The 18405-nt window shown below is 44.7% G+C and overlaps 1 protein-coding gene and 1 pseudogene across 1 annotated transcript in view; one reads left to right on the top strand and one right to left on the bottom strand.

The window, feature by feature from the left end:
* GLP2R (glucagon like peptide 2 receptor) overlaps window positions 1-17566 on the bottom strand; it is an 80106-nt gene extending 62540 nt beyond the window's left edge. The window contains exons 1-2 of the mRNA XM_075559166.1: window positions 17279-17566; window positions 2119-2206 (exon numbers count right to left, since the gene is read on the bottom strand). Of these exons, the coding sequence (XP_075415281.1) occupies window positions 2119-2206; window positions 17279-17473 (283 nt within the window). The 5' untranslated portion in view covers window positions 17474-17566. The remainder of the gene's footprint in view (window positions 1-2118; window positions 2207-17278) is intronic.
* On the top strand, window positions 10792-11815 carry LOC142460210 (tRNA pseudouridine(38/39) synthase pseudogene; annotated as a pseudogene).
* Window positions 17567-18405: the final 839 nt, after the last annotated feature.

Genomic DNA, 18405 nt, shown 5'->3' with positions numbered 1-18405 from the left:
CACCAGCAGTGAGCCAAGACCGCCCCTGCCCCTGCCCCTGCTCCGCCTTCTCTTTTTCTTTCTCAGGTGGGCATGAGAAGTCAATGGAGAGGCAGGGAGATCATGGACATGATGGAGCCATTAAACATTTGCTAAAATGCTCTAAACTTAGTGCAGCCTCGCATAAAAGAAATGTTACTATTAAAATTCAGTTAATACCCGGGGGGACTGGGAACCACCTACCTCCCCTCCCTCACAATAACCCATAGCTCATTGCTGTTGTACCAACTGTGTTTCTGAGCTACCATGTAGAACCATACCATAGTTTCCAAGTCTGTAAATCTTTGTGGAAGCAGACTGCTGTGGGATACAAAAAGATTTCTTCCAAGTTGTCTCCCCCAAATATATGCCAAACCTACACATGGTAAATAACTATGCGCTTGGAAGTCAACAAAAGTAGGTCAGAGGGTATTTTCCCTAAGGGTTATCCGTCATCTAGAGAAATCAGGCTGGATAGTCTGTCCCACCTTAAGTAGGGCCCACTCCTTCCTGATAAGGATAGTAGATTGCTTTCCTGAAGGAGAGCCCAGGAAGGTCAAGTCCACTCAAGGGTCACTAAGGTTAGGCTGCCATATTGAGCCTAGAGTCTGCCCTTCTTGTCACATGTGCACCCCTAGCCCCTCCTCTTCCTCATCCCCTTCCTGTGACATGTGTGGTTGCCTATAACAACAGCCCCTAAGTGTACATGGGCCTTGGCCAGAGATAAAAGAGACCTCTCCTGCCGTCTCTGCCCGCGCTGTGCGTGGACCTCGCTGTTGAGATCATGGCCATCCAGGAGGTGAGCGTGCTATCATGAACTGTGTCTGGTTTCTTTATTTGACCCACACTCTTATCTCTATTATTCACTATGACTTTACTATAATCTATATATACTTTTAGACGTACAATTGAGCCTACCGAACCCGTGATTAGTTGTGGGCGGCTGGCTTCCCCCACAGACTGCCTCATCTTTCTCTCATGATAGGACTGGGGGTGGGGGTGGGGGGGTCTAAATTACCAGCCTTTGGGTTCCTAATTGAGTGCTTCTTCCCCTGAGAATAGCTTCCCAGATGAATGCACAACAGTCATTCGTGCCATGTGAGTGTGCCATCGCGGACTTGTTTGTTTTGTTTTGTTTTGGGGGCTTAGGGCTAGGGCTATGATTAGGGTTATGGTTGAGTAAGGATTAAGGTTAGGTTTAGGATTTCTGTTAGTGTATGTTTAGGGTTACGGTTAAGTTTTGTATTAGGGTTAGGGTTTGTGTTAGGGTTTGCCCAGGGTTAGGATTGGGTGTAGGGTTAGATCTAGGGTTAGGTTTTGGGCTGGGGTTAGGGTTAGGGATTTCTGTTAGTGTATGTTTAGGGTTAGGGTTAAGTTTTGTATTAGGGTTAGGGTTAAGGTTTGTGTTAGGGTTTGCCCAGGGTTAGGATTGGGTGTAGGGTTAGGTCTAGGGTTAGGTTTTGGGCTGGGGTTAGGGTTAGGGATTTCTGTTAGTTTATGTTTAGGGTTAGGGTTAAGTTTTATATTAGGGTTAGGATTAAGGTTTGTGTTAGGGTTCACTCAGGGTTAGGATTGGGTTTAGGGTTAGATCTAGGGTTAGGTTTTGGGCTGGGGTTAGGGTTAGGGATTTCTGTTGTTTTGTTTTAATCAAAGGTAGTGACATCAATACACATCCCATTCCACATGCTTTTTACAGTGAGAGGTAAGGGCCCATGTACTCTCCTGCTGAACTTGGGTAGACCTTTGTAACATCCTCATCTACTGAGCATATCAGGGACAGCACCATGTGACTAAAGCTAGGTCATAAAAGGCAGCATAGCCCCCGGTGATGCTTGGTCTTAGAACCCAATTGGCCTGCTCTGAGAAAGCCCAGGTCACAGGGAGGTGCTCTACCCAAAAGGCCCAGCTGAACTGTCCACTGACAGCCAGATCCACTAACAGAATTGGGAGGAAACAACACAATGCTCTTGTAAGCCAGCCCTGTTGTGCCCTCTCTGTATCCCTCACCCAGCGGAACTGTAAGAGATACTGATTGTTTTAAGCCACTAAGTTTCAGGGTAACTTGTTGGACAGCCAGAGCAAACTAACAAATGTGCTTACCAGAAGGTTCCTTGAGCAAGTCTCTCAGACACTTTTCTTTGTACTGAGTCCACTTCTGAGTTGTCTCCTCAAGGAGAGAGCCTGTAATCTGAGCAGACAAAACATTTTGATTCCCAGAGTACTACAAACACAAGGATGGCCCTGCTAATATTTCCCACCATGATTCTCTGGCCTTAGCACTCAAAGGTCCCTAATGGCCTGTGTACCAAAAACATAACAAATGCCTTTGGTGTCTTCTGTTTGGCCTTAAGATGATTTTACATGTGAACTTCGTCTCCACCGGAAAATGTGATCATACTGGTTTTAATACAGATGTGAATGATTGCTATCACAATCCTCAGAGAGAATTGTGCCTGGGGCCTTACATGCTTGTCTTAAAACAAGCAGCCATCTGAGAGGTGGCAGTCCTCTTGGAAGAAGCACATCAACCTGTGTGATCCAAGGATTGTAAATAATACAATCTAAGACCAGATGAGAGAATTGTATTAGAGATTAAATTCTGAGCTCCTAGTTTGCAGAACGCTATGGATGATGGTGAAAACTCAAACTCCATGTACAGGATCCACATGTGGATTGAACCTCTGGTGAATCGCCTCTGACCATTGACCAGAGATGTGATTAGCCCCGCTATTGGACAGAGTGCATTGGTGATCAGACTGATGCAGATATTCTTAGGTTAAACTTTAACACTGTATCATTTATTCTCCCATTTGACCCATTTTAAATTTGCTCTCATTTTTATTATTTTCTGCGTTCTCTTCTATTGAGGTTTTCCTCTGTTTTATTTTGTTGTTGGAGCTTTGCTTGCTTGTTTATTGTATGTTTTCCTGTACATGAGATCCAGGATAGGTACATCTATAGAGATGGTTGCTAGATTAATGGTTCCTTGGGGTTATGGCAGGAGAGGTTTCAGGAAATGGGGAGCTAATAATAATGAGCATAAAAAAGAAGAGAAATGTCCTGAATTTGAATGTAATGACTGTACAACCCTTTTAATATATTTGAACCATTGAATGTATGATACGTGAATTATATGTTAATAAACCTGTGCAATAAAAAGAGGAGGCAATATGCTATGCTGAACTTTCACACCCTCGTCGACAGGCTCTGGACACCCTGCAGATCACAAACCAAGAAGCCGACCACACTAAGGAAGGCACACTGATGTGTCAGAGGAAGGCAAGGAGATCTGCAGGGCTCTGCACCACCCAGCAGAGCCTAGTGGCCTAGTGGGCTAAGTGTTGGCCTGCAAAGTCAGCAATTCAAAACCATCAGCCACTCTGAGGGAGAAAGATGAGACTTTCTATTTCTATAAAGAGTTACAGTCTCAGAAATCCACAGGTGCAATTCTACGCTGCCCTATAGGCTCACTATGAGCCAGAAATTACTTGCTGGCAGTGAGTGAGTGAGCACCATCTAGCCAAGACCCTGGGTCCAGAGTCAAAGGCACTAAGTTTATGGCCTCTCTGCTGCTATACAGAGGCTTGGTGATTTCCCCCACTTTTGACATTAACTAACCTGTCCCATGAGCAAACAAGCCATTGCTGTAAAGTCCATTTTGACTCACAGCAACCTCATTTGCTATTCCTAAGGGTTGTCTTGGTTGTAGTCTTTACAACCAAAGGTGTCACCGGGTGAATTCAAACCACCAGCTTTTTTCACCACCCAAGTAGTTTCTTGTTTCATACCTGTGGTAGTTACATAATCTGGTGTCAATTTGAGGGGATTATGAGTGAAGAGGTAGAGTCTAGTCTGTCAATCGGGTCATAGCCAATGAGGCCTCTATGTGGGCACGGCCTCCTGAGAATTCTGGGGAATCCTGTATTCCTTCTTGGAGGTGGGAGACATTTCTCTCTATTCACTCCCTGGAAGACACTCTACTGACAAGACACATGGAATTACACTGGTGCCCTGAGCTGGAGAAGCCACGTGGAGATCCTGCCAGCACTGAGATGCTTACACCACCACTGGATTCAAAGACTTTCTACCCACTGGCCTATAATTGTCCTGTACTCAGCATCATGGCATGTGTTTTGTGAGTCTGAAGAGAACTTCATAGATCAGTATCAGATATATGGGCTAATATCAGACTTATGGGCTTGGACTGGGTTGGGATACTTTCTTAACATACAATTACTCTTTATATAAAAGTTTCTCTTACACATATATGACTTTCTATGGATTTGTTTCTCTAGTCTACCCAGATCACCCAATACCCAATAACCCCACTGCCCATAAGATGATGGCCATTCAGAATGATCCCATATAGTGTTTCCAAGAATGTAGCCAGCTACTTCTTCTCCTGGGGAGACCTGCTAATGGGTTTGAACTACTGACCTTGTGGTTAGCCATCTAACCCACAGAACTATCAGGCTTCCCCCCCCAAAAAAAACCCACTACCATCAAATTAATTCCAATTCATAGTACATAAGGTTTCTGAGGCTGTAAATCTTTATAGGAGCAGACAGCCCCTTCCTTCTTCTTAGAGATGGGCTGGTGGGTTTGAACCACCAACCTTGCATTTAGCAGTCCAACACTCACCTTACAGCACCACCAGAGCTCATTCAAAAATTAAAACAAAACCAAATGCCATTGAGTTCATTCTGATTCATAGCAACCCTGTGTAGGGTTTCTCAGACTGTAAATCTTTATGGGAGCAGATAGCCTCCTCTTACTCCCAGGGATTGGCAGGATTTGAACTGCCAACCTTGTGGTTAGCAGCCCAAGATTTTCCTAAGGCTCCTTAGAACATACATCCTAAGTTTTTTGGACTTCCCATGTAGCTGGGTTGTCTAACGTCTTCTACGGGGTTATCTGTACCACTTTGTTGTTAGAATTGTTCTCAAAGAATTTTCTCTTCTGTTCTTGAACTTAATCTTCCTGATTGAACACCAATGGTGTTCCAGACCTTGCCCTAATGTGGAATTAAAAGGGAGGTAAACAATGTATCTATACAGGATAGATAAAATAATCAATCCCAAGGAGAAAACAACAGAGCTGATGGCTCTGGGGAGACATGGGAGAGGAGGAGGTGGGAAAAGGAGTGGGGAGCCAAAAAATCCAGGGACTAGGTAACAGCAAGAGATCTAAAATATATGGTGAGGGGGATGTAGGATGCCTGATGAGTTTGATCAAATCCAACATAGCCTAAAGTACTGAGAGTCAAATGAAGGTCGAACATGATAGTGGAACAGTAGGAAAGTAAAAGGAACTAGAGGAAAGAACTAGGAGGCACAGACCATTTATAGAGGTATAAATATAGACATGCGCATATGTAAATATATTAATATATGATGATAGAGCTAGAGGTCTAGGTACATATATTTAAATGTTAAGTATTAAGGTAGCAGATGGGCATTGGGTCTCTACTCAAGTACTCCCTCACCACAAGAACACTTTGTTCTAATAATCTGGCATTTTGTGATGCTCATCTTCCAGACATGATTGCTGAAGTCAAAATGGATGCAAAAGCAAATGTGGTGAAGTAGGCTAATGGTTCCCGGCCATTAAATGATATAGCTTCTGGGGTCTTAAAAGCTTGAAGGCTTGAAAGCAGCCATCTAGCAGGGAAGCAACAAAGCCCATATGGAAGAAGCACACCAGCCTGTGTGATAATGAAGTATTGATGGGAACAGGTATCAGGCATCAGAAGACCCAAAACAAACAAATACACTGATGCAAATGATGGGGGTCGGAGTGGAGACCCAAAGCCCAACTGTAGACAATTGGACATCCCCTCAGAAGAAAGAAAGAACAAGGCAGACAGGGTGCTGCCCGGCACTGACGAATACACAACATTCCTCTACTTCAGCGATTCTCTACTTGTGGGTGACGACCCCTTTCGGGGTCAAGCGATCTTTTCACAGGGGTCACCTAAAACCATCAGAAAACACATTTTTCTGATGGTCTTAGGAACCGAGACACCACTCCTCTATCAGTGTCCAGGTGGGTCTGCCCACATGCAGATACACCCACATACACGTACCCAGCATGAAGACTGTTTCCCAGGCTACACCATGCTTCAAGACAAAATTTCATTTATTTGTTATAAGAAATAAATATTTCACAATATATAATTACATATTGTTCTTGTGATTAATCACTGTGCTTTAATTATGTTCAATTTGTAATAAAATATATCCTACATATCAGATATTTACATTATGATTCATAACAGTAGCAAATTTATAGTTATGAAGTAGCATTGAAAATGATTTTATGGTTGGGAGTCACCACAACATGAGGACCTGTATTAAAGGGTCGCAGCATTAGGAAGGTTGAGAACCACTCAACACCCCCACCCACTATCATGACCCCAGTTCTATCTTACAAATCTGACTAGACTAGAGCATGTACACGGGTACAGATAAGAGCTCTGGACACATGGAGATTATCTCCAGGACAGATAAACCCCTCAGGAACAGTAATGGGAGTAGTGATACCATCAGGGGAGGGGAGGGAGGGAGAAATGGGGAACAGACTATAACAATCGACGTATAACCCCCACCCCCACGGGGGTGGGTGAACAGCAGAAATGTGGGCAAAGGGAGACAGCAGATGATGTAAGATATGAAAATAACAGTAATTTATCATTTACTGGAAGACCTCAAGGTGGGAGGGTGGGGCAGGAAGGGACAAAAGAGGAACTAATACCAAGAGTTCAAGCAGGAAGAAAATATTTTGAAAACAATGATGGCAACATAAGTACAGATGAGCTTGATACAATTGATTTGGGACTGTTATAAGAGCCCCCAATAAAATGATTTATTAATTAAAACAAGAAAGAAAAGTAAACACAAACAAGCTACAGTCACTCCCCTATAGGCCTTAGAATCAGTTAAACCAAAAACCAAATCCACTGCTATCGAGTAGATGCCGGCTTCTAAATAACCTATAAAAATGGTAGAGCAAGCTGATACCAAGGGCTTAAGTGGAGAGCAGATGTTTGGAGAATGATGAGGGCAACGAATGTACAAATGTGCTTGACATACAATGGCTGGATGGATGGATGGATTGTGATAAGAGTTCTATGAGCCCCCAATAAAAGGACTTAAAAAAAAAGAAGTTCCCCTGTGCATTTCTGAGACTGTGGGTCTTCATGGGAGTAAAAAGTCTAATCTTTCTCCCTCAGAGAGGCTGGTGATTTTGAACTGTTGACCTTTCAGTTAGTAGCCCAATGTGTAACCACTGCACTGCTAGGGCTTCTAGAATCAACTCAAGACACCAGCTATTGTCAGCAGCTTGAGTGCCTCAGAGTAGAACTGCGCTACAGGGTTTCCAATGACTGACTTGCTTTGTTTGTTTGTTTGGAAAGAGATTGCGAAGCTTTGATGCTGAGGCATCTCTGAGCGGATTTGAAACTCCAACCTTTTGCTAGCAGCCAAGCACATAAACCAAAGATAAAACAATGATAGAACTGACTGAAAGACAAAGACAAGTGACATTCATGCTGTGATCATGCTCTACTTCCAAGCTGGCTCCTTCCTCTGTGACTCAGTCCCTGACCCATTGTCCTTTTCATCACAAAGCAAAAAGCAGACACCTCCCTTGCCCTCACTCCCATGTTCAACCAGTCACCAGATTCTGCCAGTTCTACAGCCCCCCAACACACACACACACACACACACACACACACACACACACACACACACACACACCGCCAAATTTCTCCCGTCCAGCCCTGTCTCCCATTTCCAACACCTCTGGCCTGCCGCCACTGCCCATCCTCCATGCCATCCAGAGTTGGTATCTGACCAGAGCTCTTCTGCTTAAAGTCTTCCACTTCTGGCCTGCAGATTCAGGATTCATCATCCCAGCCATCTCCACCCCAAGCTTCTCCTGGCTTTGCATTTTCTGAATCCCACTGACATTCCCTCCCGTTGCCTTTTCATCTGGGTACTCTTATTAATCCTTCAAAACTCAACCTCATGTCTCAGTGTCTTAGGACCCCTCGCCTGCGTGGCCCCTAGGGTTCCTCACACTGTGTTGTTGTGGATAGTCTCGCACCATCTCCTTCACTGTGCCACAGGTTCCCAGAGGTCTAAGTCATTCACAAAAGGAGGGAAGTCCTACCTCCCTGTTCCCTCATTTCACACATGAAGAAATAGAGGTATAGTTATAGAGTGGAGGAAGACTGAAATGTAGAATTCAAGCAGGAAGAATTGAGCTTGGCTAAGGATCACTCAATCACTTGACTTTGAGGTTTCTTTCTTTTCACAGGAAGTAGCAAGCTCATATGTTTCTTAGAAGAGGCAAATAGCCCAGAATGACATAGGCTGGGCTAGCAACAGAAAGGGAGCAAGCCTGTAGCATCGGCAGATGCGTCATCTAAAAGCATTCAAATTCAATTAAGCAATTACACACACATGCACATACACACACCTATCAGCTAAGGGCAGCCAGTTTTCAACCATGAGTAACCATAGTCCAATCTACCCTCTCTTTTTCACCAGGTTGGGTCAAGTAGAGGGTCAGTGAGAATGAGGGACACTCTCAGTGAGACGGGCTGACCCGATAGCTACCACGATGGACTTAAACACTCCAGAGAGCATGAGGATGAGGATGATGCCGGATCAGGCATGTTTTCATTGTGACACATCAAGTTAACCTGAGTTGTACTCCACTCGATAGCAACCATTAACAATAAACCCTCTCCCTCTTTAGTCTAGATCTCCCCACACATTATCACCCTCCTGATGGAGCCTGTGGGGGCTTCCTTCCCATCTTTTCCAGAGAATCACAAAGTCAACTTTTGAAAATGGACCAGCATGGTCATTTTGGGACAGGAGGTCCCCAGATTTTCTCAGTTCACCGTGCCCTTTAAAACAGCCAAACTCCTTGCCATCAAGTTGTAGGCAACCCTGTAGGACAGAACGGAGCTGCCCTTTGGGGTCTCTGAGGCTGTAATTCTTTATAGTGGTTTAGTGGTTAAGAGTTGGGCTTTGAGCCTCAGGGTTGGCAGTTGGAAATCACCAGCAACTCCAAGGGAGAAAGACCAGATTTTCTTTTCCCATAAACAGTTATGGTCTCTGAAAACCAAAAGGAGGCACTGTGACTCAGCACTGACTTGAGGACAGCAAGTTGACTCTATATAGGAGTAGAGAGCCCCATTGTTCTCCCTTAGAGCAGCTGGTGGTTTCAAACTGCCAACCTTGCAGTTAGCCCCTCCTATTGGTAACCCACTACATCACCAAAGCTCCTTACAGTATACTATTGTCTCTAATTTTTTTAACAGCCCTCTTTGGCCAAAAGAAATATCTAAAGCCCCATTTCCTCATTAAGAAGGTCCAAACAACCTATTAAGGAGTGGTGTTTTAACAGCTTAGTGCTACTGAACATTGCACCACGTCTCCAACCTTAGCAGCAGACAGGGCATGGCCATTTAATTTCCTGTGATACACAGACTTTTTCCTGCCATACCGGCTTCTTATCACACAAACAAGAAACTAAACGAATAAAGCCCCCGTTTTGCAAACATAAGATGATATCGGAGGGAACGCAGTGTGACATAGCATTGGGACCATAAGTAACCTTGAGTTGGTAGTTTGCACCTCACCCAGCAGCTGTCACAAATCACTGTACTGCTCTTAAAGATGGAAACTCTCGTGCGCTTTGAGTCCACAGCAGCGCCCGAGGTGCCTTAGCGCAGCTTGGGAAGGAGGCTGGTTTAGCCAGGAAGTCATAATAGGACAGATAATGAGCATCTGTCCTTGCCTTCAGTCTCCAAATTGTTTTCGATCTCTATCAACAATCTCTCTCCGTTATGTTATGGTCCGAGAGGTGAATGAAAACATTCTAATGGGATCTTAACTGAACCTGTACTACTTCTGTAGCTTTAGCAAGGGGGTTAAATAATAAGCTCTCAGAATGCTCCAAGTCATCTAAGGAAAACAGTTTGGGGGTAAGATGGTGTGTATGCCCTCGGGAGCCCAGCTGAGGAAGAAATGCTAAAATCAGCCATCTGTGTGTGCTGTCTCTGGACTGGCATTCTCCCGGAGCCTCTCCTTGTCAAGGTAATGCCCATGCTTACCAGAAAAACAAAAAGCCCTAAAAAACACTGCATTTGGTAAGTACTTGTCCTAAAGACCCCCAAACTAGAGGCTCATCCAAGTTCAACCCCAGCTAGATTTTCAGACAGGTGTGAGGGGAGGACGGAGGAGGGTTTCTTTTTCCCTAAGGAAAAGTCCAGCTTGATGGTGGTCCTTCTTTCCCCTGGGCAGCGAGCGACAACAAGTGACATGGCTGAAAACGGATTGCTGTGAAAGGGGAGGAACACCCCCCCCCTTTCTGATCTGTGGCCTCCCTATAGATAATCCAACCATTTTTCTGTTGGAGAAAAACAAACACCGCACTCTGGTTAAAACAGAGAGGCCTTGGTGACATAGTGTGCTACGTTTTGGCTGCTAACTGCAAGATCAGAAGTTCAAAACCGCCAGCCATCCTGAGGGTAAAAGATGAGGCTTCCTACTGCTGTCAAAGTTCACTATGAGTCAGGCTCAGCTCGATGGCAGTGAGTGGAGAGCAGTGAAAACAAATTCTAACCAAGATTGTGGTGATATTATACAACTCTTCATAATATAACTAGACCATTGGATTGCAAGGTAGATGAATGATCTGTCAATAAAACTGTTTGAAAAAAAGAAATATAGAGTTTCCTATTTCATGAGAAGCTACATGGCTGAAGAGTGGGAAGGAGGTAGGGTGGACCTACACGGTTTGTTCATTCTGTCATGGCTGAAGGTCATCTTAGACCATGACAGAAACCAAACTGAGAAACTGCTACACATGGTTTAAGAACTAGAGGAAGTACAAAGACTTAAAAAGGAGCAAGTCAGCTGCAATAAGCAGAGCAGAGGAGAAGCTTCTTCCGGGAGTGGAAAAGCCAAGTGTACAAATTATTTCAGTGTTCGTGGGCAAAGGCATGTTGCTCTGAGGACAGCCTAGCGGGGCCAGGAATACCAGCGTTCTTCCTGTAAAGAAAACCTATAACACCATTGAAGGAGAGCCGTTTGAGGCGCTAACCAAGACTAGTAGAGAGTAGACAGACATCCAATGATCACTGGTGTGGGGGATAGACAAAGAACTTAGTGTCTTTGCACAGTGAGATCGCTCGACTTTCGTTCTCACTTTCCAAAGGACAAGGACTCAGAGGATCTTAATTTAAAATACAAAGGCAGTGATACTGCCAAAGAGATCCATTATACCCACATCTTCCGGTGCTCCCTCCTGACATCCGTATCCTGGCCTGGGCCCCTGTAGAGCCGACCTTCAAGGACAGGTTCAACTGTCTTAGATATACACCCCACTATGTTTGCCCTCGTGCTGACTTAGCTATTACACTCATGAATTATTCAGCTCAGAAGTATGTTGACACACATGATTTTTAGGAACCAGTATAAAATAAATGTCGCCAATGGAGTGAGTGATTAATTTTCAAAGGACTATTCTGTCTGCTCAAGTACAATTAATGAGCCCATAGCCTGGGTAAGGACATGACCAGAACCTTTCCAGTTAGATCAGTTTGAAGTGACTGGCCAGGTGTTCCTTTACCATCAAGTTTCACCGTAGGATGGCTATCCTCTCTCTGATTGGCCAAGGCATGGCGAAACCAGAGCTCACTGATGAGCTGCTGAACATTAAGAAAAATCTCCAGAAACCACAATACAGCATGGCTATAAAATTTCACCTAGTATTATAAATTGTTAGATAGCTTGACCCTCCTTTGGCAGCCTACAGAGATCTAAATAAATAAATAGATAGATAAATAAATAAATAGTTAGGTAGCAAGTGGATTTATGATGGCAGGGGTGGGGTGGGAGTAAGGGGGTGTCCAAGAATTCAATTACCCACCTACAAATAAGGGGGGCTAATCGTGCTGTGAGCACTCCCATGCTGCTCAGTATGCTGTGACACCAAAGATGAATGGAGTGACAGGGTGAAGAAATGTCAAGTCATCCATCATAAAGCAGACTGGTGCCTTTATTGAAGGAGTGAAAATGCACATTTATAAACCCTTACTGAATGGTCCTAAATGCTAAGATTGGGATGCTGGGTCCAGCCTTTTGTATGAAAGAGACACATTGATAACCCATATTTAATCCCTGAGGGGAAAAAAATACAAAAAGCAAAAGGCACTGCACTGACCCATGAGAGGAAGACAAGACTGTGTCAGAGACGCCAGCAAATAGTCTGTGTTGATACAGAAATTAAAAGCATTATTCAACCATAGAAAACTCATCGGAATCTAAGAGGCAACAGCCAGCTAGTGGTAATTGGGGAGGGAGTGGGAAAGGGGGGAGTTACTGCAAGAAGTTATAGAAATGTTGGCTATCAGCTCTTAAAAAAACAACAACAGGCAAATCAGAGCAAGAAACTCTTGCTTCTACTGAAAGGAATTCAAACATTGTCCCATCCCTGTCCAAATGGTTTAAAAGACCAAAGAAGCAAACAGCATTTATAAAATTGAGATACATTTATGTCCACTCTGGAAAACTGTGTCATGTGTTCACATTTATTAAAAATCTGAGCCTTGAAGTCTGCAAAGAAAAAAGAAAAGAAATTATACAAAAGCCAAAAAAAAGAGGAAAGGTAGAATCATAATCTCATTACCCAGAAATGATCCTCTCCTTTCAGAACCTTCTCTCTGGACATATAAATTCTATTTCGTTCATCCTTTTCTTTTCTTTTTAAATTTCAGCCAAAATGGGCATCATCTTTGTTGTAAGCCCCCCCTTTTTTTTACTGGAAAATATTTTTTTTTCATTTAAGACACACACCTCTAAATCTTATAGCTCATAGCTACATATTACCCTACTATCCAAAGAATTAATTTTTTAATTCCTCTTGCTCTAAATATCTAAGTTGTCTTCAGATATTTAAATCTAATGACACTGTAGTGAAAATACCTGGTCACCAGTTTATTTCTTCAGGAGAAATTATTTGAATTGGAATTTCTGGGTCACCGTGCACACACATTTTTAAAGGTTTTTGATAATGTCTGCAAAACTATCTCCTCACCCATTTAAAAAAAAACACTTTAAAATACAGACTGATTTAAGGCATGTGTGAAAGAGCCACACATGTATTTCTCAAGGAGCCTTAGGGGGTGTATGCTTCTTCCTAATGAAGCCACCGCAGCTGCTAATTGAGTTAAATATGGAGAGATGGGGAGAGGATCACACCACTTCCCTGCTTGAACTTTGAAACTAAACGATTCCTGAGAATGTCTCATTAAGTGAATTTTTATGAAGACTTCCTGCCAGGAAACACGCCACAGCCATTTATATTCCAAGCATCTATAAGCAAAATTCATCATGAATGTCTAACCAAAGCCTTATCATATAAACATCTGGAGAAAGAAACAGGACTTAAGGTGGAGTGCCGAGAGGAGGGGCATTGGAATTACAGACTTAGGCTGGAGGAAAGACGGAGCTGGGAGGTTCTGAGAACGCGTGGCTTGCAGAGGGAAGGGGATGCTGTCAGAGGACTCGTTATCGATTAGGAAAATTCCAGAGTGAAAAGGACAAGCCACGGGCTTGCCAGTGTGGTAAGCCACCCTGAGATTCTGCAGAGTCTGCTGTTACAGTGTATAAATACCCATTTGTCAACAGCTTCCCTGGGAGAAAGAACACATGTCTCTGAGCACAAAGACTCTCAGCCGCTACCCGTTCCTAGGTAGTCATTTAACCCTCTGAAGCTTAATTTCCCCATCTGGAAAAATGGGTTAGTAATCCGAGGGACACGTTTTACAGTAAATTACCGAGTGGAGCCCTGGTGACATAGTGGTTATGGGCTGGGCTCCTAACCACAAGGTCAGCAGTTCAAACCTTGACCTGCTCCACTGGAGAAAGATGAGGCTTTCTACTTCCATAAAGAGTCAACCTGTCAGAAACTCAGAGGGCAGCGCTGTGGTTGGTTTAGTTTGGGTTTCTGCCTGTCTAGGAGTATCTCGGTGGTACAATTAACTCACTTGACTACTAATGAAAAGGGCGGAGGTTCAAGTCCTCCCAGCGGTGTTCCCAAAGAAAGACCTGGTGATTTACTTCCCCCCAAAATCAGCTGCTGAAAACCCCATGAAGCACAGTTCTGTTCTGAAACTCATGGGCTGTCAGAATCATTGCAGTGTTTGAGCCCACTGTGAAAGCCACTTGGTCAATCCATCTTGTTGGGGGTCTTCTTTTCAGTTGATCTACTGCTTTGCCACGCATGATGTCCTTCTCCTGGGACCATCTCTCCTGATAGCATCCTCTCTTACAGCTGTCCTTGCAAGACAGAGTTGTATATTCTTCTGGCAGTTCGTGGTGTATTTGCTATCCTTTGCCAGTGCCATAATTAATTCAAGTGCATCAGCTCTGCGGTGGTCTTCCTTCGTTAGCGTCCATCAGGTTTCACTTGCACATGAGATGAATGGAAATATCATGAAGTGGGCCAGGCATACCTTTGCCCTCAAGTCGATTCCAAGCCCCAAACCAAACTATTTCCATTGAGTTGATTCTGACTGGGTCACACAGCTGTTCCTTGGGAGGAAGATGAGACTTTCTACTTCACTAAAGATGTACAGCCTCAGAAACCCACAGCGTCAAAGCTTTTAGCATCCGAGAAATCCCACTATGATGAGCACTGTGTGTATTGAGGAACCCCGATGGCCCAGTGGTTACGAGGTTGGGCTGCAAACTTCAAACTTCAAGGTCAGCAGTTCGAAATCACTACTCGCTACCCACTCCTGAGGAGAAAACGGGGCTTTCTACTCCTGTAAACAGTTACAGTCTCAGAAACCCACAAGGGCGGTTCTATCCTGTACTACAGGGTTGCTATGAGTCAGCATTGACTCCATGGCAGTGAGTTGAGGTGGGGTGAGTTGAGTGTGGGGTCTATGGCATCACAGCCCTCCCTGTCGGAGGTTCCAGTGGGGTTAGAATTCCAAGGAAGGAAAGAAAAAGGATCCTGGCAAATAGGGGCTAATGATGCCCATGTGCCAAAGTGGGAAAGAGTCATTCCTCAAGACACTGTCTCCAAATCAGGACACATTTTCAGACTATCACCCTCAACAGAGAAGTACCAATGACCTAGTCTCCTTGGATAAGAATGGGGTGAGATCTTCCAAAGACCCAAATGGAAGAGTGAGTCAAAACTTAGAACCCATCCTTGAAGCCCTTCAACAGCCCGTCATAGATCTACATGGATCAACACAGAAAAATGTCGCTCTGCCCTACCGAGTCTCAGTTTCCCATCTTTAAATAGGTCTAGCATGTGAACCACCGAAATGAGATTATTACAAGAGAGGTGCCTGACACTAGACTGGATGTAATACGTGCTTAGTAAAAACACTGTGTCCTTCCTCCCCCCCTCCCCCACTATCATGATCCCAATTCTACCTTGCAAATCTGGCTAAACCAAAGGATGTACATAGGTACAAATAGCAACTGGAAACACAGGGAATCCAGGACAGATGACTCCTCCAGGACCAGTGGTGAGAGTCGCAGTGCCTGGCGGGTGGAGAGAATATGGGGTAGAAAGGGGGAACTGATTACAAGAATCTACGTATAGCCTCCTCCCTGGGGGATGGACAGCAGAGAAGAGGGTGGGGGGAGACATCAGACAGTGTAATATATGACAAAATGCTAATAATAATAATATATGAATGATGAAGGGTTCATGAGGTAGGGGGAGTGGGGAGGGAGGGTGGAAAATGAGCAGCAGATATTAAGGGCTCAAGTTGAAAGCAAATGTTTTGAAAATGATGAGGGCAAAGAATGTACAGATGTGCTTGACACAATTGATGTATGTATGGATTGTGATAAGAGTTGTATGAGTCCCTAATAAAATGTTTTTTAAAAATTGTACGAGCCCCCAATAAAATGATTAAAAATACAAACAAAAAAAAAACTCAACACTGTACTTTTAGTAAAAGGCAGATTGCAGGAAAATATTCATGGTAATAAATTCATTGATGAGTCGATGGTAGAATTGCTTCTTTGGGTTTCTGAGACTTTAAATCTTTACCAGAGTAGGCAGCCGTGTCTTTTTTCCCTCGGAGCCGTTGGTGGGTTTGAATTGCTGTCTTGTGGGCGGCAGCTCAGTGCCACCAGGGCTCCTGATATATATATAGTCTGATCCCATGTTTCCTTATAAGTCTGGATATAAAATCAATGGTAGAAAAATACATCCAGGTCTGAGTGCCAAAATAAGAATACGGGTGATTTCTGGGTGATGGATTGACAAAGATTTGTAGTTTAGATTTGTACCTTTTTGTATGTTGTAAGTTATTTTTTCCTAGTCAGGGTGTATTGTAGACTTTTATAATAAAAAGAACGAAAAGTGAAAGGGAAGAAGAGAAAGAACAGGGAGAAGGAAAAATACGACATGAGTTTGCATTTCTTTCATTTATTTTATCTTGACAGTCTTCCTGTATTGATTGTGCTACTTTCTAAAAAATATAACATGTATACTGTGGTGATAAGGAGAAAGGCAAAAGAGGAGGGAAGGAAGGAAGGAAGGAAGGAAGGAAGGAAGGAAGGAAGGAAGGAAGGAAGGAAGGAAGGAAGGAAGGAAGGATTAAAGGAAAAATGCGACCAGAACTAGTAGTTCTACCTGAATGCTCAAACCTGAGAGAAGGACAAAATGTCCGGGACTGCAAGCTCCACGTGAAGTGTGCTTTATGGAGATCCCGCTACCAGGGGATGCTTATCAGATGCGATGAAGGGAAACCAAGGTACAAAGTGTGAGTGGAGTGCCTCCTCGTTGCAGCTGTGCAGAAAGATGCACGGAGAAAGGATTTGAGGAAATATGTACCAAACTATGAGCACTGGCCACCTCTAAATGCTAGGATTCTGCTTGGTCGGTACGTTCCTCATCGTGCCGTCTAGTTCCCAGCTGGTCCACAGGAGGCCCGAATTGCTTCCACTATCAGACAATATGCACGCCCAAAGATCATAACCAGCCCGTAAACCGGTGGTTCTCAACCTGGGGGCCGCGACCCCTTTGGGAGCTTCAAACGACTCTTTCACAGGGGTCGCCCAATTCAGAACAGTAGCAAAATGACAGCTATGATGTAGCAACAGAAATAATTTTCTGGTTGGGGGGGGGTCACCACCACACGAGGAACTGTACTAAGGGGTCGCTGCATTAGGAACCACTGCAATAAATAATAAACCCCGCTTACTTGCTTGACGGAAACCAGCAGCATCAGGGCAAGGAACGGCCTTCCTGGGGCCTGAAGAGCGAGCTTCCTGTGGGAGAGAAGAGTGCTAGGCTCCCAGGGGGCCAGGGGGCCCCTTGATTGCCCACCGGCTCCCAGCAGGGGCCAGAGCTGGACTCTCCTTAGGCCCGGCCCTGCGCAGCTCGGTCTCAGCCTCATCGTCCTGGCTGCTCCTCTCAGCAACTCATGCACATCTCCCCGCTGGTCCACGATGTACCGCAGGCCGCCTCCTCTCGCATTCCTCTCTGGACGGCCAGGGAATGTTTGCACAAACCCGGCACGCCGCCAGAGCGTCTGAACCCGTCGAAGAGACATCAACGGAATCTCCTCATTTTCTCATCAGTCGGGCCTCATCCCGCCAGCCCAGCCACCCTCCCCGCCCAAAGCAGGCGGATTTTTCCCAAACGGTCACCAAGTGCTCGCTGGGACGTCCCAGGCAGAGGCCCAGGAGGAGGAGGGAGGCAGCCTTGCGGCTCCCAACTCTGAGGGTCCTGCTTCAACGCAAAGGCCAATGGGAGGCCGTCCCCAGACCTCTGAGCAACCGCCAGGTGGGCGTCTTGAGTGCAGGCTGTTTGTTCCTAAAGCATTAAGCTTGTTAAGGCTAAGCATAGACCAGCCAGTAGGCAGGGCCCCCTCTGGGCCCTGTATATGCCGAAAGAGGACAAGAAAGGTGGCTGTCCCTTCGCTCCCAAAAAAAGCAATACTGCCTTTTCACTCCCAAGACTCAAGTTGAGGTACACAATACTTGAGGACAATTCCAATTCCATGTAAATTGCTGAATACAGTCTGGGTACTTTAGAGAAACAAATCCACAGGAACTCATGTATAAGAGAGAGTTTTATATAAAGGTCAAGTGCACATCAAGAACACATCCTAACCCAGTGCTGCCCAAGCTCACAAGTTCAACATCAACCCACATGTCCAACACCAAGCTACAAAGTCCTCCTTCATCTCACAAAACAGACACAATGATGCCAACACTGCGAGGAAAGCTGAATCAGTGAACATGTAAGCATCTCAGCGCTGGCAGGGGTCTCCACACAGCTGCTCCAGCACCCAGGGATGCATCGGGGTAGGTCCATGTGCTTCTC

This window comes from Tenrec ecaudatus, chromosome 10, assembly GCF_050624435.1.
Source record: "Tenrec ecaudatus isolate mTenEca1 chromosome 10, mTenEca1.hap1, whole genome shotgun sequence".
NCBI lineage: Eukaryota > Metazoa > Chordata > Mammalia > Afrosoricida > Tenrecidae > Tenrec > Tenrec ecaudatus.
Note: the sequence above shows the minus strand (reverse complement) of the source record. Positions and strands in the feature narration are given on the sequence as shown.